This window comes from Macaca nemestrina, chromosome 2 (genome assembly GCF_043159975.1).
Source record: "Macaca nemestrina isolate mMacNem1 chromosome 2, mMacNem.hap1, whole genome shotgun sequence".
NCBI classification, from domain to species: domain Eukaryota; kingdom Metazoa; phylum Chordata; class Mammalia; order Primates; family Cercopithecidae; genus Macaca; species Macaca nemestrina.
Genome location: NC_092126.1, coordinates 115,377,878 through 115,399,965, shown reverse-complemented (window position 1 = coordinate 115,399,965; position 22,088 = coordinate 115,377,878). Strand labels below are relative to the sequence as shown.

Below are 22,088 nucleotides of genomic sequence, written 5' to 3'. Positions count from 1 at the left end.
TGGATGTGGTAACTATCCCAATTTGGTCATTACAGTATATATACATGCATTGAAATATAACATTATACCCCATAATTATGTGTAATTATTATCAATTATCAATTAAAAAATTAGTAACACAAAAAGAGGTTAAAATTAAGCTGAACTTCTGCCTGTCAACACTGTTGTCACTGTCCTGTGGTTCCCTGCAGAAAGTGGGGATTCTGAGGACTGAGTCACAGCCCTATGTCCAGCCCTGCTTCAACGACTGTGCCCTGGAGAGCTGGTCCCTCAGCTCATAGATGTTCTGAGATGCTGCCCAGAAGTCTCAGGCTCTAGCTCTCGGGCATGAGCTCTGTATTTCCTGCTCTGTCCTGCCATGTCCTGCCCCTTGTGTCTCGTTCAGGGCCTGGGTCTCTCATACCCACTCTGAAGGATTCCTGTCTTTCTCCTTGCCCCTGTTGTCCTGTGTTCAGAGTATCAGAGCATAGAGCTGTGACCTCCGTCTGCTCCACCTCTCATTGCCCTGTGGCCATAGACAAGTCATTTCCCCTCTATGAGCCCAGTGTCCCGAGCTGTGAACTGGCGCTAACATTCCCCACCTTCCAGGGTAAATGTCAAGCACCATAAAAACTAGCACCTTCAAAACATCAAGTTTGTACACCTACTTTGCATTTAACTTTGTTAATTATACCTCAATAAAGCTAAAAAAATTTTCTGCATCAGCATCAAAACAAGGAAAGGAGTCACAAACAAGCCTCAAATACCGGTAGCCATAGAAAAAACAGCCAATTCTGGGGTCAGCTGGAGTGGCCCAGCAAAGCACATGGAGGCATTTTCATCATTGTTGAGGTACTCCCCACTCCCAGGCCTCCTCAGTGGACAGAGCCAGGAAATACATGTTTGTGTATATGCATAAGCATTGCACATTTATATCCGTGTTCATTTCTGTGCCTATCTATATTGAAATCTGTGAGCTCACACTGATACCTCCAATCCCACCCCAAATTGAAGAATTCACTCTAGTTTTCTCCTTTCCTTATTTCTTTTCTTTTTGAGATGGAGTCTGGCTTTGTTACCTAGGCTGGAGTGCATTGGTACAATATTGGCTCACTGCAACCTCCGCCTCCCTGGTTCAAGCAATTCTCCTGCCTCAGCCTCCCGAGTAGCTGGGATTACAGGCGTCCACCACAACGACTGGCTCATTTTTGTATTTTTAGTAAAGACAGGGTTTTGCCATGTTGGCTGGGCTGGTCTTGAACTCCTGACCTCAAGTGATCTACCCATCTCGGCCTCTAAGTGTTAGGATTACAGGTGTGAGCCACTGTGCCCGGCCTCCTTTCCATATTTCTACTCTTCTTTCTGAGAGTGACACCCCTAGCTCCGATGATCTTTAATACATTTTCTTGTTTGATTTTCCCTGTGTGCAACTAATTCTGCACAGCTACTACTGGCCCCTGTCTTACAGAGACACTGGCCCGTTTCTCTTGATCTCTGATATACGACACTGTCTATTGCCCTCTTCTTGTGGCTGAGGCTGTGGCTCCCCACGTTGGTCTGATGACTGGGGTAAATGCTCCTTCACCCAACCTGAGCTGAAACAAAATGTCAGGCCACCCTCTGCGTGCATATCCTCCTCACTGTGCTCAAGTTCTGATGGTCTGTGCCACCAAGGATGCCCTTCTCATCCTGCCTGATATGACACTATAACTGGTATGGACTTACACCCCTGTGTGGACGACTCCTCCCACTGCCTGGGTTTCATGCTGGTCCCTCCTAGAACAATGCCTTCCTCCCCCGTCTTGTGACCCGCCCTCACCCGGCTCTGTTCCACGGTGGCTCTCTTCTCCCCTGGTGCAGCTACGTTGCACTGCCCAGCCTGAGGATTTCAGACTGATGGAGTGATTCAGGAAGGAAAGGGAAAAGAAAATGAAGGCAAGGGCAAGAGAAAACTAAATTTTCAATAAAAAAATGGAGACAAAGCATCTGCAGAAGAAAATTCTCAATCATGGGCTAACATCTGCTTCAACATTTTCACCCCAAACCTCAAGCAAGCATAACCACAGAGAAGATCTGGAAATTGTTCATGAAATAATGAATCAAAATGTTTGAGGTTCAGGCCTTCCTCTCCCACTACAAATTCATAGGAATAACAGAAAAAAAAACAACAACATTGATTTCAAAAGTTTGTACTAGTACCTAAAATATAGGAAGGGGGCCTTCAGGGAATGGAAGCATGTGGAATCCCTAAAAGTCAGAAGGTATATGTGGAAAAACTGAAAGACAATAAATTAAAGCTTTAGAAAAGGCAAAGGCAAAGGCAAGAGTGGCCATGCAGTTTCTCCATGCTTGGAGCTAGCTGGCCAGGGACAGCAGGGCTGTGGGCTCTGCAGGGCATTGGTTGGAATATGCCCATAGGAGGAGCAGCTGGCTCTCTGCTGAGCTACACAGTTGGCAAGAGTGGCTGACGGCAGAGGGCTCTGTGACCCACCAGGGCCTGGTGCCATGTGACACCCTTGCACAGCAAGGACCCTGTCCAGAGGACCACCCACAGAGGTCCCACCCCGACAGGCCACCTCACAGAAATGGAAGACCCAGAAGTTCCACTGTTGGTCGAATGTGTGCTTCTGAGAAAGGATGGAGAATGGAGGGAAGGAGCACGCAAGCATGAATGAGAGGATCTCCCACCATTAATGAGAGTTTTAATGAGATTCTTTAGAAAGAACTACAGTTTAAGACAGCTGACCAACTGCACGAAGATGAGTGAAAACAGATGGAACCCAAAATATGTTATGGCTGAAGATAAACTGAATGAAGATACCGAAATTTTTTTTTTGAGGTGAGTTTCGCTCTTGTTGCCCAGACTGCAGTGGCACAATCTCAGCTCACTGCAACCTCCTCCTCCCGGGTTCAAGCGATTCTCTCACCTCAGCCTCCCGAGTAGCTGGGATTACTGGTGCCCACCACTGCACCCGGCTAATTTTTGTATTTTTAGTAGAGACGGGGTTTCACCAAGTTGGCCAGGCTGGTCTTGAACTCCTGACCTCAGGTGATCCACCCGCCTTGGCCTCCCAAAGTGCTGGGATTGTAGGCATGAGCCACCACCCCCTGCCAAAATGCTGAAACATTTAAACAAGAAATAAAACCAATGGCTTATCCACCAAAGAGTAAGTCAGGGTGACTTCAGCTTTCTCAGCAGCAACACTGATTGCAAAGAGAGAGTGGAGCCACAGCCTCAACTTTCTGCAGAAGAATCTTTCTCAGCACAGAATCATAAACTCACCCCGATATTATCCAAGTGTTGTCCCCTCCCCCCGCTCCCCTGCAATCCGTGGAGTCAGGGACGTGGCACTCAATAGGCTAATGGGAAATCTAAAACCAAAGATGAGCATCCAAACAAGAACCACCAAGCTTTGGAGGAAACCAATAGCATGAAAAAGCATTCTTAAACTCTGCAAGCAGAAACCTGATAACCAAGGGAAATACTTGAGAAATTAATATCCTCATTGGGTGGAGGAAGACATCTTAGATACAAAAGAACAAACCTTTATTAAAAAGCCATTTATGGATCTCAGAAAGGAATAATCCTTGTCAAAATTAAAACCCAGTAGATGGGATGAATAGCAGAATGCAGGTATAAAGTGCAGATTAGTGAGTGGAAATTTTGATGTGAAGAATCCTCCTGGAGGCCACGCGCGGTGGCTCAAGCCTGTAATCCCAGCACTTTGGGAGGCCGAGACGGGCAGATCACGAGGTCAGGAGATCAAGACCATCCTGGCTAACACGGTGAAACCCCGTCTCTACTAAAAAATACAAAAAACTAGCCGGGCGAGGTGGCGGGCGCCTGTAGTCCCAGCTACTCAGGAGGCTGAGGCAGGAGAATGGCGTGAACCCGGAAGGCGGAGCTTGCAGTGAGCTGAGATCCGGCCACTGCACTCCAGCCTGGGTGACAGAGTGAGACTCCGTCTCAGAAAAAAAAAAAAAAAAAAAGGATCCTCCTGGAGTGTAGCACAAAAGGTCAGAGAAATGAAAAGCTTAAAGAAAATAAATAAAAGAATGAGGCATTGATCCAGAAGTTCCAGTCATGGTTGACTGTGTATTCCTGAGAAAGGAATTGCAGAGACAAAGGCAGAAACATTCAAAGCATTGATGAGTTTTCCAGAGCTTAAAGAGACTCACTTGCCCTCAAAAGATGAAGGAAAACAGATGGAGCTTCACACAGGTCACAGCACAATCTCATAACTGATGAAGATAGAATACTTAAATATTTAAAGAGGAAAAGGAATCAACACATCACCTCCTAAGGAACAAGTTTCAGATTCACATCAGCTTTCTCAGCATCAACACTGAGTGCAAGAAGAAAATGGAGCAACACTCCCAATGCTCTGAGAGAAAGTAAATGTGAGCATTGAATGCTATGCTACCCCAAATGTCATTCAAGTGTAAGTGCAAAGTGAAAGGCATCCTTTTAATTCAAAATTTAGTCTACATCAAAAGTCTCTGACTGTATCTCTGGGAAATTAACTCCATGACAAAGGAAAACAAATCCAGGAGAATGGCACAAGACATAGTGATGAGTATAGATGCCACTAACATTTATTATTACGACTGAATAAGATTTTCCTATAAAATATGTATATTTCTTTTTTCCTGTTAGACAAGGTCTCTCTCTGTAATCAGGCTGGAGTGCAGTAGCTGGATCATGGCTCACTCTCTGTAATCAGGCTGGAGTGCAGTAGCTGGATCATGGCTCACTTCAGGCTGCACCTCCCAGGCTCAAGTGATCCTTCCACTTCAGCCTCCTGAGTAGCTGGGACTACAGGTCGATGCCTCAATGCCCAGCTAATTTTTGTATTTTTTGTAGAGATGTGGTCTCACTCTGCTGCCCAGGCTGGTCTCCAATTCCGGGGCTCTAGCAATCTGTCTGCCTCAGCTTCACAAAGTGTTGGAATCACAGGCGTGAGCCACTGCGTCTAGCCAAAATATGTATATTTCCATAAAATATGTCTGTTTCTCAAATGATGGCAACATGGGAGGTTGCTGGAGACAGTGTATGGAAAAAAGGAACTTGGGCTAAAGTTCTTGCCTGATTTGAGGCCCAAGTGATATTGATTTGCTTCAGATGCTCCACAGGCAAAATAAAATCTGTTAATATGTAAGTACTAGAAGAACAGCAATGAGGTATATAACGTCTAGGTAAATTAGAAACTACATTCAGCTAACATAGAAATCTAAAATACATTTGGGAGGCCGAGACGGGCGGATCACGAGGTCAGGAGATCGAGACCATCCTGGCTAACACGGTGAAACCCCGTCTCTACTAAAAAATACAAAAAAACTAGCCGGGCGTGTTGGCGGGCGCCTGTAGTCCCAGCTACTCGGGAGGCTGAGGCAGGAGAATGGCGTGAACCCGGGAGGCGGAGCTTGCAGTGAGCTGAGATCCGGCCACTGCACTCCAGCCTGGGCGACAGAGCGAGACTCCGTCTCAAAAAAAAAAAAAAAAAAAAAAAAAGAAATCTAAAATACAGTGAGTCAAACAAATTAGAGGTTTGGTTTACATCTCCTAAAAGAAGTCTGAGAGTGGACAGTCCAGGCTCAGTGGACAGCGCCATGATGTCATCATGGAACTAAGCATCTACTCTTTTCGCAACACCTCCCCACCGTGTTGGGGAGGTAACCCATGTCCTCATGCTCTCAAAGTGGTTACCAGAGTGCTGGCCATCAAGTTCACATTTTAGGGAAGCAAAGGGTTAAGGCGAAATGGGAAAAGGGTCCATTTGAGCCCAGCCTGGCTCCTTAAAGAGGTTTCCCAGAAGGCCCACCCAGTGACTCTGCTGACATCTCATTGGCTAGTGAATATCACGTGACCACTCCAGTTGCAAGAGAGGCCGAGAAACGCTATTCCTTTAATTGCACATGTTGCCAACACCACTAAAATCAGTTCTTTTTAGTGATGAAGTGGGACTAAGTATGGGTAAGCAACTCACAATATCTGACACAATTTCTAAAACAGTAGGAAGAAAAAAACCTCACCAATCTCAAAACTCCCTGAAAACCTAATTAATCCAACAAAAGACAGGATAATAAAAATAAATCTTAAGAGAAATGATAGATTTAGAGTACAAAATAATATAGCAATAAGCCTGATATATTAGGATTCGGTAAATGTAAATTAGTAATGCCGACCTATTAGAAAATGAGACTTCTGGCTAGGCACAGTGGCTCTCACCCATAATCCCAGCACTTTGGGAGGCCAAGGCAGGAGGATCACTTGAGCCCAGGAGTTCTAGACCACCCTGGGCAACATAGCAAGATCCCATCTCTAAAAATAATACAAAAATTATTTGGGCATGGTGGTATGTGCCTGTGGTCCCAGCTACTGAGGGGCTGAGGTGGGAGGATCACTTGAGCCCAGAAGGTTGAGGCTGCAGTGAGCTGTGATCATGCCACTGAACTCCAGCCTTGGTAACAGAGTGAGACCCTGTCTCTGAGAAAGAGAGAGAGAGAGAGAGAGAGAGAGAGAGAGAGAGAGAGAGAGAGAGACTCTCAAGCTAGGTTAGACAGATTATGCTTGTGGTGGATGCAGAGATGCACCATTTAGACTTCCCTCAACAAAGGACCTGTTGTATCAGCTCCTGGGAGTACTGACTACAGCTGTCAGCTCCTTCAGGTACTGCTTCAGCTGCGGAAAGCCTGCCTTGCCCAAGGTTAAGTCCTTCCAGATGCCACCCACAATGACTGAAACAGGTGAATGGATAACCACCTGACCACCACATTCAAATCGGGCAATTCTGCCAGGCCATTTCAGCATCAGAGCTTCTTATGGTACTTGATAAGGATAAGAAGGGAATACTATGAACAAGTAAGTATACACACATTAAATTAATGAAATGAATCAATTCCTTGAAAACAGAAAAACTACTATACCAAAAGTTATCCAAGATGAAATAAATAACTGGAGTCATTCTATAGCTATTTAAAAGATTGAATTTGCAGTTTAAAACCTTCTAGATAGTTTTATTGGCAACTTCTACCAAATATTTTACAAATAACACCAATTCTACATAATCTCTTCTGCAAAATAGAAGAGGAGAGACACTTCTCAATTCATTTTATGAGGCCAACATTATTCTGACATTAAGACCAGACAAAGATAGCGTTAAGAATAGAAAACTATGGACCAAGGCTGGGCCCGGTGGCTCATGCCTGTAATCCCAGTACTTTGGGAGGCTGAGGCGGGTGGACCACCTGAGGTCAGAAGTTTGAGACCAGCATGGCCAACATGGTGAAACCCCCGTCTCTACTAAAAATCCAAAAATTAGCCAGATGTGGCGGGCACCTGTAATCCCAGCTACTTGGGAGGCTGAGGCAGGAGAAATGTTTGAACCCAGGAGGCAGAGGTTGCAGTGAGCTGAGATTGTGCCACTGCATTCCAGCCTTGGCGACAAGAGTGAAACTGTCTCAGAAAAAAAAAAAAAAAAAAAGAAAGAAAATTGTGGACCAATATACTTCATGAACATAGAAGCAAAAAATTTATTAATAAAATATTAGCAAATTCAATTCAGCAGAAAGTATACAATATTACAGTCACACATTGCTTAATAATGGGGATATGTTCTGAGAAATGCATCATTAGGTGATTTCATCATTGTGGGAACACCATAGAGTGTGCTTACATAAACGTAGATGGTGTAGTTTTCTACATAACTAGGCTATAGAGAAGACGTACAGCCTATTGCTCCTAGGCTGCAAACCTGTACAGCATGTTACTCTGCTGAATACTTTAGACAATTATAACACAATGGTAAGTGTCTGTGTACCTAAACATAGAAAAAGTACAGTAAAAATGTAGTATTATAGCATTCTGGGACCACTGGTGTATATGTGACTGAAATAGTGTTATGTAGTGCGTGACTGTATGGGCCTTATTTCAGGAATGCACAACTTCAATATTTCAAGAATGCAGTTTCAATACTTGAAAACCAAACATTGTAACTTATATGATTAATTTAAAGGGGGAAAACCACATGGTCGTATCACTTGAAGTACAGAAAGCATTTGACAAAATTCAACATTTGTTCATAATAAAAACTCTCAGCAAAGTAGGACTAGAAGGGAATTTTCTCAACCTGATTAAGTTTATCTACAAAAAGCCCACAGCTAACATCCTACTTAAGAGAGAAAGATGAAATGCTTTCCACCAAGGTTGGGAACAAGGCAAGGGTATTTTCTCTTGCCAGTCCTATTTACTAGATGTTCCTGCCAGAAAAAGAAATAAAGATATACAGATTGGAAACAAAAAAATAAAACTAGCCCTATTCATAAGCAACAGGATTGTCCATGTAGGAAATCCCAAGGAATCTACAAAATGAAAGCCAAAAAGCTTCTAGAATAGATAAGATAATTGAGCAACATTGCAGGAAACAAGGTTAACACAAAATTCAGTCATGTTTCTATATACTAACAATTGGAAACTTAAATATAAAAGCGGTGCTATTTTTTTTTTTTTTTGAGACGGAGTCTCGCGCTGTCACCCAGGCTGGAGTGCAGTGGCCGGATCTCAGCGCACTGCAAGCTCCGCCTCCCGGGTTCACGCCATTCTCCTGCCTCAGCCTCCCGAGTAGCTGGGACTACAGGCGCCCGCCACCTCGCCCGACTATTTTTTTGTATTTTTTAGTAGAGACGGGGTTTCACCGTGTTAACCAGGATGGTCTCGATCTCCCGACCTCGTGATCCGCCCGTCTCGCCCTCCCAAAGTGCTGGGATTACAGGCTTGAGCCACCGCGCCCGGCCAAAGCAGTGCTATTTACAATAGTTCCATAAAATGAAATTCTTAAGTATAAATCTAACAAAACATGTAAAAATCTATATTTGGAAAACTAAAAAACACTGACAAAAGAAAGCAAAGAAGGCCTAAATCAATGGAGAAACATACTGTATTCACAGATTGGAAGACTCAGCAAAGTAAAGATGTTAATTATACACAAATTGATCTATAGATTTAATGTAATTCCAATCAAAATGCCAGAAAGATTTTTAGATATAGACAAGCTAATTCTAAAATTTATGTGGAAAATTCAAAGAATTAGGAGAGCCAGAGCACTTCTGAAAAAAACAATAAATGTAGAGTAATCATATTATTTAATTTTAAGACTTTATAAAGCTGCAGTAATAATTAAGACTGTGGTATTGGTAAAGGGATAGACACATAGATCAATGAAATAGACTAGACAGTCCAGAGATTCACACAAACAAGGCCAATCATTTTTTGACAAAGATACAAAGGAATTCCAATGGAAAAAGGACAGTCTTTTCAACATGGTCAAATAACTGGAAATTCATATGCAAGAAAACGAACCTCAACCTAATCCTCATATAAAAATTAATTCAAAATGAATCATGGTTATAAATGTAAAATATAACTATAAAATCTTAGCAGATAACATATGAGAAAATCTTTATCACCTAGAATTAGAAAAGCAGTTCTTATATATGACAACAAATGTGAAATTCATAAAGGAAAAAATTTATTAATTGGACTTCATCCGTGAAAGACACTGTTAAGAGAATGAAAATATAAGCCACATAATGGGAGAAAATATAAATCACTACCTCACAGATAATTTTTATCCATAATATATACAGAAGACTCAAAATTTAGTAGTAATTGTGATGGTTAATGCATGTGTCAACTTGACTGGGCTAAAAGATGCCCAGATAGCCAGTAAAACACGATTTCTTGGTGTGTCTGTGAGGATGTTTCTGGAAGAGATTAGCATTAAAATTGGTAGGCTGGGTCAATGAGGTTGCCCTCACCAGTGTGGTGGCCAGGATCCAATTTGTTGAGAGCCTAAATAGAACAAAAAGGTGGAAGAAGTGTGAATTCATTCTCTCTCTTTTTTTTTTTTTTTTTTGAGACGGAGTCTCGCTGTGTCGCCCAGGCTGGAGTGGAGTGGCCGGATCTCAGCTCACTGCAAGCTCTGCCTCCCGGGTTTTTACGCCATTCTCCTGCCTCAGCCTCCCGAGTAGCCGGGACTACAGGCGCCCCCCACCTCGCCTGGCTAGTTTTTTGTATTTTTTAGTAGAGACGGGGTTTCACCGTGTTAGCCAGGATGGTCTCGAACTCCTGACCTCGTGATCCGCCCGTCTCGGCCTCCCAAAGTGCTGGGATTACAGGCTTGAGCCACCGCGCGCGGCCGAATTCATTCTCTCGAGCTGGGACATTCACCTTCTCCTAGAGAGCTGGGTTCTCTGGCTTTGGACATTGGGACTTGCATCAGAGGGCACTCCTCCCTTTCCCACCCTTCCAACTCCAGCCGAATTACATCACCAGCTTTCGTGGTTCTCCAACTTTCAGAGAGCAGATTGTGAGACTTCTCAGCCTCCATAGTTTCAGTGAGCCAATCCCATGATAAATCTATTTCTATCTCTAACTCTTACTGGTTCTGTTTCTCTGGAGAACCTCAATGGCCCATTAAAATATGGCCAAAGACTTGAACAGACACATTACTAAAGAAGATATATAGATACCAACTAAGGACATGAAAAGATGCTCATCACCTTTAGCCATTAGAGAAACGAGTTAGTAAACTTTTCCAGTAAAGGATTAGATACATAGTAAACATTTCCAGCTTCATGGGCTGAGAGGCAAAATTGATGATGTGACATGTATACATAGTTATATAGCAAGAGAGAAAACAAGTTTCCACAAATTTTTATTGATGAAATTAAAGATATAATAAAAATTGAGTAAGTTTTGTAATACAGGTGAACTAATGAAAATAATGCATTTTTTTTGGGGGGGGACAATATTTTGTTTAATTAGGGCTGAAAGTTAGTGTTTTCTGTCATCAGAATCAGTTGCACATGCTTATATGTGATTAATTTTATATATTCCATCTTTGCACTGTCTTTTTACACATATAGACACTATGTAAAATATTTAGTACTGCCAAATACTAATATGAATCTGATATGGTTTGGGTCTGTATCCCCACCAAATCTCATGTTGAATTGTAATTCTCAATGTTAGAGGTGGGGCCTGGTGGGAGGTGATTGGAGCGTGGGAGTGGTCCTTCATGAAGGATTTAGTGCCATCCCCTTGGTGCTGTTCTTGTGATAGTGAGTTTCCATGAGATCTGGTTGTTTAAAAGTGTAACACCTCCGCTACCTCCCCCGCAACCCTTCCTCCTGCTCCAGCCATGTGAAGTACCAGCTTCCCTTTCATCTTCTGCCATGGTTGTAAGTTTCCTGAGGTCTTCCCAAAAGCCAAGCAGATGCTGCCATGCTTCCTGTACAGCCTGAAGAATCATGAGCCAATTAGACCTGTTTTCTTTATAAAGTACCCAGTCTCAGGTATTTCTTTATAGCAGTGGAAAAATGGACTAATATAGAATCCATGAACATATGACTTTGATTGAGAATATTCTTCACTTGGGAGATATTTATAGAGTTCTATTAGATTCTTCTTTTGACATTTGCCTGTATGCATATCATTACATTGTTGATTACTTGCAGTTGAAGTTCGGGTGGTTGCTACTCAATTGCTTAAAAAAATATATTTAGAAATGTTGAAATTCCCCTTGTACTTGCATAGAAGTCTGAAATGCACGTGCTGCTGGAACTGCAGTTTGAGTTCAGAAAAGATACCCCTTGCAAATTTGTGTGGGAGTGGATATCTCACTTCATGTTTTAACTTTTGACAGCTCAGGATGTACTTAGAGCAGCCTAACATTACTTGTGATTCAAAATTGTTGCCAACTTGACTTTACTATAATATAGATATTATGTATAAGTTTTGTTTTGCTTTTAACTTCAGGTTTAATTCATTAAGGAACATAAAGACTGCAGCAAAAACTTGTTTCTAGTGCTATTCGGTGTTTGATAATAGTAGTTAAAGGCAGTTTTTCTCATTCAGAAAAATTTCAATCTCGACCTTAAACTTTAAAGTTCTCAGTAAAACCTTATCATTGCTAAACTATGGAACTGCTGTGTGGTTGGGCAAGTCAGCAAATTCAGCTCCTATTTCTAAAAAACGTTCATGGAACTGACGATGGTTGAGTCAATGATGCCATGTGAAGTCTGCCATTGACACTACTGGTTCAGTAACAGGAATGATTCTAATATTTTCCACAAAGTACCTACAGATGAATGATACAATGAATAACCATAGGCTTTAAGCACCTATGTTTTCATAAGCTTTGTTTTTTCAACTAAGCCTTTGTTCAGCCTCACACGTATTTTCACTACTATCAGATTTATCACATCTTGGCAGATTCCATTTCAGGCTGTGTTGAATTAGCATTTTCTCAATTTCTTCTACAAATATTCTCGTCCATGTTTGTTTCCTACACATACAGGTTAATTTCTCAGTCACTTCAAACTTGGCAGTTACCCTTCAATAAGCAACAGCTGAGTGGTATTGGTACATCTGTCAACTATTAAGAGCCAAGAAAAACCACTTGAAATCATTTGCCTTGTTTAATTGGCTATTGATATTGTTACTCATGTATTTGACTCTTTGAGCAGTTATTCTCATTAAAAGGCTAACAATGGGCTGGGCGCGGTAGCTCACATCTGTAATCCCAGCATTCGGGAGACCGAGACGGGTGGATCACCTGGGGTCAGGAGTTCAAGACCAGCCTGGCCAACATGGTGAAACCCTGTCTCTACTAAAAAACAAAAATTAGCCAGGTGTGGTGGCACATGCCTGTAATCCCAGCTATTCGGGAGGCTGAGTCAGGAAAATTGTTTGAACTTGGGAGGTGGAGGTTGCAGTGAGCCAAGATTGCATCACTGCATGCCAGCCTGGGTGACAGAGCTACAGTCTGCCTTAAAAAAAAAAAAAAAAAAAAGGCTAAAAATGTTTATTTTCTCTGGATACATTTCTTCAGCTATTGCAATCAAATATGATTTAATTAACTCACTACTGGTAATAAATAAGCTTTCCCTGCTTGGCTAACAAATGAGCAACTTAGAAACCTATTTTGCTTGCAGTCTCATTTTCATTTTTTAGTTTTTGTAAAGAAATTCTACTGTGATGAGATATACCACTTAAAATGTCTAGCTTTGATGATTAGTGACTTCTTGCAAGTTGAGAATATTGTGGAGTGTTTAGTCTTGTAACATTGATGTATAACATCGTGTTCTTTTAGCACAGCTATAGTGTCATTGCATAATGGGCACAATGCTTTGCCATTGTCTTAAAAGTGAGACATTTAAAGTCTGCTTTTCTCTTTTCTTCTTATTTTGATGTGATGGGCATGCACTGGTAATTAAAAAATAGGTCACAGTATAGCACTATATGTGGCACACAAAACACCGTTTAGCTATAACTGCACCTCTGTGATTTTTGTGGGCTGAGCAGCAGTGGAAGTGAGGAGAGTGCCATGAATGGTCCCCTTCAACAAATATTTAACTCTGTCATTGTAGTGCAAATGTGGCTATAGATAATATATAGGCAAATAAGCATGATAGACACAGAAATTTGAATTTTGTATAATTTTCATGTGTCATGAAATAATATTCTTTGAGTTTTTCCAATCACTGCAAAATGTACGAAATATTCTTTGCAGGATGTACAAAAACAGGCGGACAGTGGGCTGTATTGACCTACCAGTTGTAGAATGCCCAACCGTGCCCCAAGTCAATGTCCATTACACAATGCTGAGTCCCTAACAGGAACCAATGTGTGGAATGATAGTGGACCTGTGACTACCTCTCAAGTTATTCACTTGGGAATTTATGTATTCTATCCCTGTAACTTCAGGCTCCATCTGACTGGAGGTACTAGATTGTAGGGAGGGAAGACATTTATCAGGGGTCACAGTAAGAGTCTCACTAAACATAAAGCTATGGCTGTGACCTGGTCACTTTATCCTCCTTATGCCAAGAGACAAGCAGTCACTCTATAATGAAAGGAGTCACTCAATTGGCAGGAATAATTAACCCTGATCATTAGGAGAAGATGCACTGCTGCTACACTAGGTGGGGGTGAGCAGGAAAGACTATGAATGCGGCTTGGGTGATTCACTGGAAAATTTCTTGGTGCCTCGCTGCCCAGGTGTAATGGTAGATTAACCCACACAGCAATCATAGCCTGAGAATTATAGCCAGAGAATTATAGCCAGGGATGAGGGTCTGGATCACCACTGCACCCACTCCCCTTCCCCTTACTGGCAGCCTGTCTAGACAGCAGAGATGCAAGTCAAACAGGAAAGGAATCTAGAAAGGGTAATGGATGAAGGGGAAAAGGTGTGTGACTAATGGTCTCAAAGTAAATGATGGGCCTGTAGCTTGTCCATTTGACCCTTTTCTTTTTTCTTTGGGAGAACACTTGGAGGTTTATTAAACATAAGTAAACTTGTGTTATTCGGGTTTCTTGTACATTTTGTCACCCAGGTAATAAGCCTATTACCCATAAGTTATTTTTCTTGATCTTCTCCCTCCTCCCACCGTCCATCCTCCAGTAGGCCCCAGCATCTGTTGTTCCCCTGGCTATGTGTCATGTGTTCTCACCATATAGCTCCCACTTATGGGTGAGAACATGTGGTATTTGGTTTTCTGTTCTTGTGTTAGTTTGCTAAGGATAATGGACTCCAGCTCCATCCATGTTCCTGCAAAAGACATGATCCCATTCTTTTTTATGGCTGCATAGTATTCCGTGGTGTATATACCACATTTTCTCAGTCTACCATTGATGGGCATTTAGGTTGTAAGGAATATAAATCATTCCATCATAAAGACACAGGCATATGTATGTTTATTGCAGCACCATTCACAGTAGCAAAGACACAACCCTTCTCTTCTAAGTTTTCCCAGGAGACAAGACCAACCAGAATCATTATTTTTAAATGGTGAACATTTACTATGGGAAGCAAGTAGATATGAGTGGCATAAACAGTTGGGCTGCAGTGAATTTGCAGATGTAGTGGAGCCTTTCTTCATAGCTGGTGACTCATCCCACATCTCTTGGGAATATTGGCTGCTGCTGGGTCACTGCTGTCATCCATTGGGAATTGTCTTTGGCCATAGGGAAGAGACTTGACCAAGATTATGTCCCCTCCTAAGGGGAATCCTGCAGCCAATCACTGGCTTGTGGTTGATGTTATAGGTTGAAGTGCATCCCTCCTAAAAGATATGTTGAAGTCCTAACCCTCAATACCTCAAAAAGTGACCTTCTTTGGAAATAGAGTTTTTGCAGATGTAGTCAATAAGATGAAGTCATTGGGTGGGCCCTAATCCGATATGATTAGTGTCCTTATATTAAGGGGAAAGTGGGACACAGGCACAGATGTAACAGGGGGAAGAATATGTGAAGACACAAGGAGAATGCCATGTGAAGACAGGATTGGAGCGATGTGTCTCCATGCCATGGAACACCATGGGGGATATCAGCACATCCCCCAAAGCTAGAAGAGGAAAGGAAAGGTCCTTTTCCTACAGGTTTCAGGAGCAAGGCCTTGCTGACACATTGATTTTGGATTTCTAACCTCCAGAACTGTGAGCCAATTAAACTTCTGTTGTTCTAGTCCCCTGTCTTAGTTTGTCCAGGCTGCTATAAGAAAATACTATAAGGCTGGGCACTGAGACTCATGCCTGTAATCCCAGCACTTTGGGAGGCCAAGGCGGGCGGATCACTTGAGGTCAGGAGTTCGAGACCAGCCTGGCCAACATGGTGAAACCCCGTCCCTACTAAACGTACAAAAATTAGCTGGGCATGGTGGTGGACACCTTTAATCCCAGCTATTTGAGAGGCTGAGGATTGAGAATCACTTGAACCCAGGAAGTGGAAATTGCAGTGAGCTGAGATCACGCTACTGAAGTCTAGCCTGGGTGACAGAGCGAGACCCTGTCAAAAAAAAAAAAAGAAGAAAGAAAGAAGGAAAGAAAGAAAGAGAGAGAGAGAGGGAGGGAGGGAGGGAAGGAAGGAAGGAAGAAAGGAAGGAAAGGAAGGAAAGAAGGAAGGAAGGAAGGAAGCAAGAAAGGAAGAAAGAAAAGAAAAATAAATTACATTCTGTTTCACCTTCTTCCTCCTTGCTCCCCCTTTCTCTCTCAGACTCCAAGTTCCCACGTTTCCCCTCTCTCTTCCCCCTCCAGGTTTCTTCCTCCCTCCCTTCCTTCTTTCTTCCCTCCCTCCCTCCCTTCCACAGGGTCTTGCCATGTTGCCCAGGCTGAAGTGCAGTGGCACGATCTGCAGCCTTGATCTCCTGGCCTCAAGTGATCCTCCCTCTTCTGCCACCCAAAGTGCTGTGATTACAGGGAGCACCACTGTGCCCGACCCCTCCAGGTTTCTTTATTTCTCCCTCCCCTGCCTTCCCTGTGTCACCCTTCTCCTCCAGTCCCAAAGCACCCAGCCTTCTCACCTCAGATCTGGGACTCTCAGCAGCAGCCCATGTCCTTTCCATGCCCATGCCCACCCCTGCCAGGGTAGAGGGGACAGAGGAGGGAATGACAGAATTTGTCTCCAGGAATGCAGACCCTGAGGGCTTCAGGTCTCCTCAGAGAGGTGGGCTATGAGTAGTTAAGTCCATTCATTCATCCACTCATTATACATTCGGTGAACAATTATTTTTCACCTACTATGTCCTGGTGTTGTGCAGCCTCTAGAGTCACAAACATGACGAATGCTCAGCCTCTGCCCTCTAGGAACCAGTGAGGAAAGGGGCCAGTCAGCAAACAGGTGACTGCATAAGATCAGGGGAGGACCACAGGTGGATATAGATCAGGTGGAGATCTTTAAAGGGGGCCATGGGGCTTCCCAAGGTGCAGGATCCACCAAGTAAACTCCTGGGTCCTCCTGGGAGGCTGCTGTGCCAGGGGCTGCATGTGAGGGTCACTTATCTGGGGATGGGGCTGGGGCTGCTGCAGAAGAAATGCCTGAGGCAGGGGCTGAGGGTTGCCTTAGAACAGCCCATTCCCAGGAGACCTGCGTTCCCTCCTCTGCAGGCCGTGGGCCTGGGAGCACAAGCAGAGGGCTGGTCCCACTGGGACCCTCACTGAGTCCTGCTTTCTTCTCCCTTTTCCAGCCCTCCCTCAAGGGGCCTACTGAGAACCTCTGGGGGAAACTCTGGTAGAGGAGGTGGAGAATTGTGGGGGTGGGATGGGAGAATGGTACCCCAGGATGCTGGTACTTCTGTGCTCAGCGGTCACCCACAGTGACCCTGAGGGGCCTGTGTCTTGCACCTTGTGCTGCGTCCCTTACCCCGGCTCCAGGAGGCTCACTCCACCATGCTCGCCCCAGGCACCTCACACAGTGCACTTTCCAACCTCCCCTTGGATGGCATCTGCCTCTGCTCCTCAGCCCCTGGGGTGCCTCCTCCCTGCCCACTGGCTAGAGGCTGAGCTGGTTCTAGTAGCACTCAAGGCCCAGCACCCACCCTGCCTCTAGGGTTACCTCATCCACGAGCGCCCCAGCCCCTGGGCCTCTTCCCTGTCTGGATCTCCCTCCTTTCTGGACTCCAGTCCCCCTGTTCCACTGGGCTTTAGTAATGGGATCTTTCCTGTGCCCTTGGAGTGCAGGGACCTTTATCCTTCCCCTAACACCCAAACACACTTGGATCCTAGTATGATGATCTCTGTGTCATAACTGAGATGGATAGAGGTATTTAAATCAGCTTTTATTGAAGCATAATTTATATGCGTATAACATGTATCCATTTTAGATGTACATTTCATTGATTTTTGGGGGACAAGTTTATACACCTGTGTGACCATCTTGCAACCAAAATACAGAACATTCTAGGCTGGGTGTGGTGGCTCATGCCTGTAATCCCAGAACTTTGGAAGGCCAAGACAGACAGATTGCTTGAACTCAGGAGTTTGAGACCAGCCTGGGCAACACAAATGAAACCTTGTCTTTACAAAAAATACAAAAATTAGCTGGGTGTGGTGGCTATTCTGGAGGCTGAGGTTGGAGGATTGCTTGAGCCCAGGAGGCTGCGGCTGCAGTGAGCCATGATTGTGTCACTGCACTCCAGCCTGGGTGACACAGGCAGAAAAAAATCTAGAACACTCTATTACCCACAGAGTTCACATTCAGTCTCCATCCCAAAGTCTGGGCAACCACTGCTGTGTCCCCATTGATGACAGCTGTCCCCACTGCAGTGCACACACACGGATTCACACAGTGTGCCCTCTTCAGAGTCTGGCTTCTTTTGCTTGGCTAATTTTTTAAGATTCAGGATGGAGGTTTTTTAGCGGGATTTTCTAGAAACGATGAGAACCAGAAGCTTTGAGAAAGCTTGGAGATGCTGGGGTCTGCATGATGTGGTGGTTTAGAGCCAAGGCTCAGGGTGGAGCAGAGCTGGGACCAAATGCTAGCTCCACAGCTGACCAGCTATGAAACAGGGTGAGGTGAGCCAGGCATGATCTCTGCACCTCCATTTTCTCAGCTGCGAAGTGGGCTAATGTCACTGCATTGCTATTACCACGGACAAGAATGTGGTTACTAGTGGCTTGACTCTGGAGCCAGACTGATGGAGGCACTAAATTGACACAGGTCTCGCGGGGCCTGGCCAAGATCTTTATCTTCAAATAGGGGCTTCCTGCTCTTTCCCTGTCCTACACATTGTACCCCACTATTTCCCCATCCCCCACCTTATTGCTGTCTTCCCCACTCCCTCATTCCATTAACTTCAAACCGACACACCCGCCATCCTCAAAGCACCTCCTCCTCCTCCCTACATTCCTCCTGCAGATCCACATCGGCCTCTCCCGTACTCACCCTACACATTCCCAGTGCACTCCACAGTGACCCCAGGGGCTGTGCCTCTGAGGGGGACCAGGGCCTCACCATGTCCAGCTGGGTCTTCAGAGGCTGCGATCAGGCAGAAAGGGGCACTGCTTATGCAGTGGTCACCCTAATCCATCTGATCATGGCCTTGAGGTGCTCAGGGGCAGAGGAAGACAGGAGAGCACTTGAACCCATTTAAGCTTTAGATGGAGCCCAGGCTAGTCCTGGGGGCCTCAGGGAGTTTTCTGGCCTGTGTGTGTCCTGTCCTCTCAGGCGCCTAAAAACAGACTGACCTGCAGATAGGTTAGACATAGGGGGCTTAGCCACAGTGAAGGAGTTTGTCGTGTCCCTCCAATTCCGCCGTCCTCATCAGATATATCATTGTTAGTTTTTGTGTACATCCTCCTATTCCCCCTCTTTAAGATAATGCCTTTACAACACATGTGTATAAATGTGTGTTTATATTGGGATCACCTTGCCTTTCATCTTGATTTGTTTCACTTACTAAATCTTGTACTTTTCTATATCTGTACATAGACAGCAAACCCATTCTAATAGTTATTTGGAATACCAGTGTTTGAAGGAACTGAAAGCCATTTAATGAATACCAGCCAGATTTTAATGAGCAGCATTATACACCTTTGTGTCAATGGGTGTATAATGGGGTCTTCTAGGTTTTCCCGAGAAGAGGCTCATATGCTGGAAGCCGTCCTGGTGCCTGCATCACAGGTGCCCTTATGACATCACAAGTCCCGCCCCTCCTCCACTCTTCCTGTTGGAGTCCTGATTAGAGGAGTGCGGACCGGAGGGTGATGGAACCATCTAGCCCCTAACCATAGGTAATTTAGTAAAGTCCAGACCTGTGGGGATTTTATGACCTGTCCCCAATCAGATGTTTTGTAAGAAGCACTCAGAACCACACTAGCTTTCTGAGAGGGGAGGGTAAGTTCCCCACAGTTACGCATGACAGGACCCCCCACCTCCATTTGAAGTCCTAGAGAAAGCCAGGAAGCTGTCTAGAAACAGTGAGAATGGTGTTTGACTTGGTACCCAGCAGTGGGAGAGCACCTTTTATTTTCTTCCCTATTTCCCCCCATACACTCTGATTCCAGAAGGATGGCAAGCTGTTTTAAATGATCATCAAAGATAGTGATGAAATCATATCGATAGAACAGAGCTGGAAGGAACAAAGGGGAGAAGAGGGAAGCGACTCCACCCCCAACACCCTCACCCCTACCAGGCCACACCCTTACCTGCAAGTCCGTGAGTAGCTGGGTCCAGAGAGCCTTAACTAGTGACATCTCTGACCCCTGTGGTCCAGCAGAGTGACTCAAAGATCTATGACCCTGTAATTTATTGTACAAAGAGTGGCTTCAGTGAGGGAAACAGGCACCTGTCCTCGTTACCTGACATCAATCAGGGTGTCCTAGAAAAACGGGTGAAACGTCAGGGTATGCAGAGCTGGAATGAACGGGGATTGGCTGCCTCTTGGCCCCATTTTCTTGTCAGGCAGAGAGATGTGAGTCTGGCTGAGATACAGACTGGAGATTGTGGCCAAGAGTGGGGCAGAAGAGTGTGATCTCAGACCACATAGAGTTGCGGGCTGCAAGTGGGACTGTGGGGAATGCAGGGACCAAGGGGCAAAATGTGTGTTAGTGGGTGGAGCGTGCATGTTTGTACTGATGCATGCATAGCTGAAGTTCAAGCTGTTCACAATGTGTGTGAGGTGGAGGAATCTGTTACTACTTTGTTGAAGAGGAGGGAACACAGCAGCTTATGGGTTTGACCTGAAGTCAGGATAAAGAGGGCAGGGGGAGCAAAGCACACTACTTCTCCAGCAGGTGGGAGGGCTCTGAAGGCAAGAGTCATGGATCCCAGGGAGATGGCAGCTCTTTTACCTCTAAGTCACAGTGTTCTTGCTCTAGACTGGCCAGCAAGGTTCATGGAAAATGGGGTGAGGTAGCTAGGGCAGATGTACACCTATTTTGCAGATGGGGACATTGAGACTCAGAGGTCAAGTGAGGTGAGCACTTCCACTAACCTGTGGGTGGCAGAGTGGAGACACCTACCTGGTCTCCTGGATTCAGCCGTTGCCCTGCCCAGTGCTGAACTTTAGAGGAAGGAGCCATCATTGCTAGAGGATCAGGGCCCCTTCCTGGCATACCCTGAGTGTTTCTGTTTTCTCTTGTAAGGCCCAGAAGAGAAGATCATCATGACAGAAAGGTCTGCAGCTGTTTTCATCCAGGCCTGGTGGCGGGGCACGCTGGTGCGACGCACACTGCTGCATGCAGCCCTCAGGGCTTGGATTATTCAGTGCTGGTGGAGGCAGGTGCTGGAGAAGCTGCTGGCGAAGAGGCGGAGGATGGTGTTGGAGTTCTATGTGCAGCAGGAATGGGCAGCAGTCAGGCTGCAGTCCTGGGTCCGCATGTGGTGTGTCCGCCAGCGTTACTGTCGTTTGCTCAACGCTGTCCGCATCATCCAGGTCTATTGGCGCTGGCACACCTGCCATTCCCGTGGCTTTATTGAGGGCCACTATGAACTCAAAGAAAACCAACTTGATATTCAACTTGAAATCTCTTTGGGCTCACAGGCTTGTAAGGTGCAACAATGCATACCCCTTCCATTAAAAGAATGACCAGGTCTGCTATATCTGTGTCCCCAGCTCTCTTCGTCAGATGTATTTTCAGGAGGTCATTGTTTGAGGTAATGATGGGAAATACTAGGCATGTCACAAGTCAGCTGTGAGGAATCAGCAGGGGTAGTCTTGGGTTCCACGTGGAGAAGGATTCTGGGGGCCATCTGAGATGAGGAGGACCTGTGATTGATTAACAATGTCTGCCATAGGTAGAAGAGTTGCGGTTTCAGGGTGACCAAGTCAACCAACTCCAGGGAGACTATGTAAATGGAACCCCCTTGGTTGTGCAGCGTGGAAGACTATGTCATCCTTTGCTATTCATTCATTCATTCATACATTCATTCATTCATTCATTCATTCTTTCTTTCATAGAGACTGGGTCTTGCTCTCTTGCTCAGGCTGGAGTATAGTGGTTCAATCACAGTTTCCTGCAGCTTCCAACTCTTTCCTGCTGCCTTAGTCTCCTGAGTAGCTGGAACCACAGATGCCCACCACCATACCTGGTTAATTTTTAAAGTTTTTTTGTAGAGATAGGTGTCTAATTATGTTGCCCAGGCTGGTCTCAAACTCCTGGCTTCAAGCAGTCCTCCTTTCGTGGCCTCTGAAGTTGCTGGGATTACAGGTGTGAGCCACTGTGCCCAGCCTTTTAAAATAAATTTTAAATATTTATTTTAAACATGGTGTTAAAATATACATAACATAAAATTTACTATTTTAACCATTTTAGGTGTATAGTTCATT

The 22,088-nt window shown here is 44.7% G+C and overlaps 1 protein-coding gene and 1 long non-coding RNA gene across 4 annotated transcripts in view; one reads left to right on the top strand and one right to left on the bottom strand.

Moving 5' to 3' along the window:
- LOC139361970 (uncharacterized) overlaps nucleotides 1-20,843 on the bottom strand; it is a 69,009-nt gene extending 48,166 nt beyond the window's left edge. The window contains exon 1 of the long non-coding RNA XR_011620070.1: nucleotides 19,966-20,843. This is a non-coding gene — a long non-coding RNA (uncharacterized lncRNA). The remainder of the gene's footprint in view (nucleotides 1-19,965) is intronic.
- LOC105480523 (IQ motif containing F5) overlaps nucleotides 1-21,359 on the top strand; it is a 28,962-nt gene extending 7,603 nt beyond the window's left edge. For 2 of the 3 annotated variants that reach the window (XM_071091807.1, XM_071091810.1), the window contains exons 3-4: nucleotides 19,825-19,975; nucleotides 20,905-21,359. In XM_071091807.1, coding sequence (XP_070947908.1) covers nucleotides 19,846-19,975; nucleotides 20,905-21,347 — 573 coding nt within the window. In that variant the 5' untranslated portion in view covers nucleotides 19,825-19,845 and the 3' untranslated portion in view covers nucleotides 21,348-21,359. Of the gene's footprint in view, nucleotides 1-19,393; nucleotides 19,552-19,824; nucleotides 19,976-20,904 lie in introns of those variants that run through there. The other variant, XM_011739524.3, reaches the window with a different exon arrangement.
- The last annotated feature ends 729 nt before the right edge of the window (nucleotides 21,360-22,088 follow it).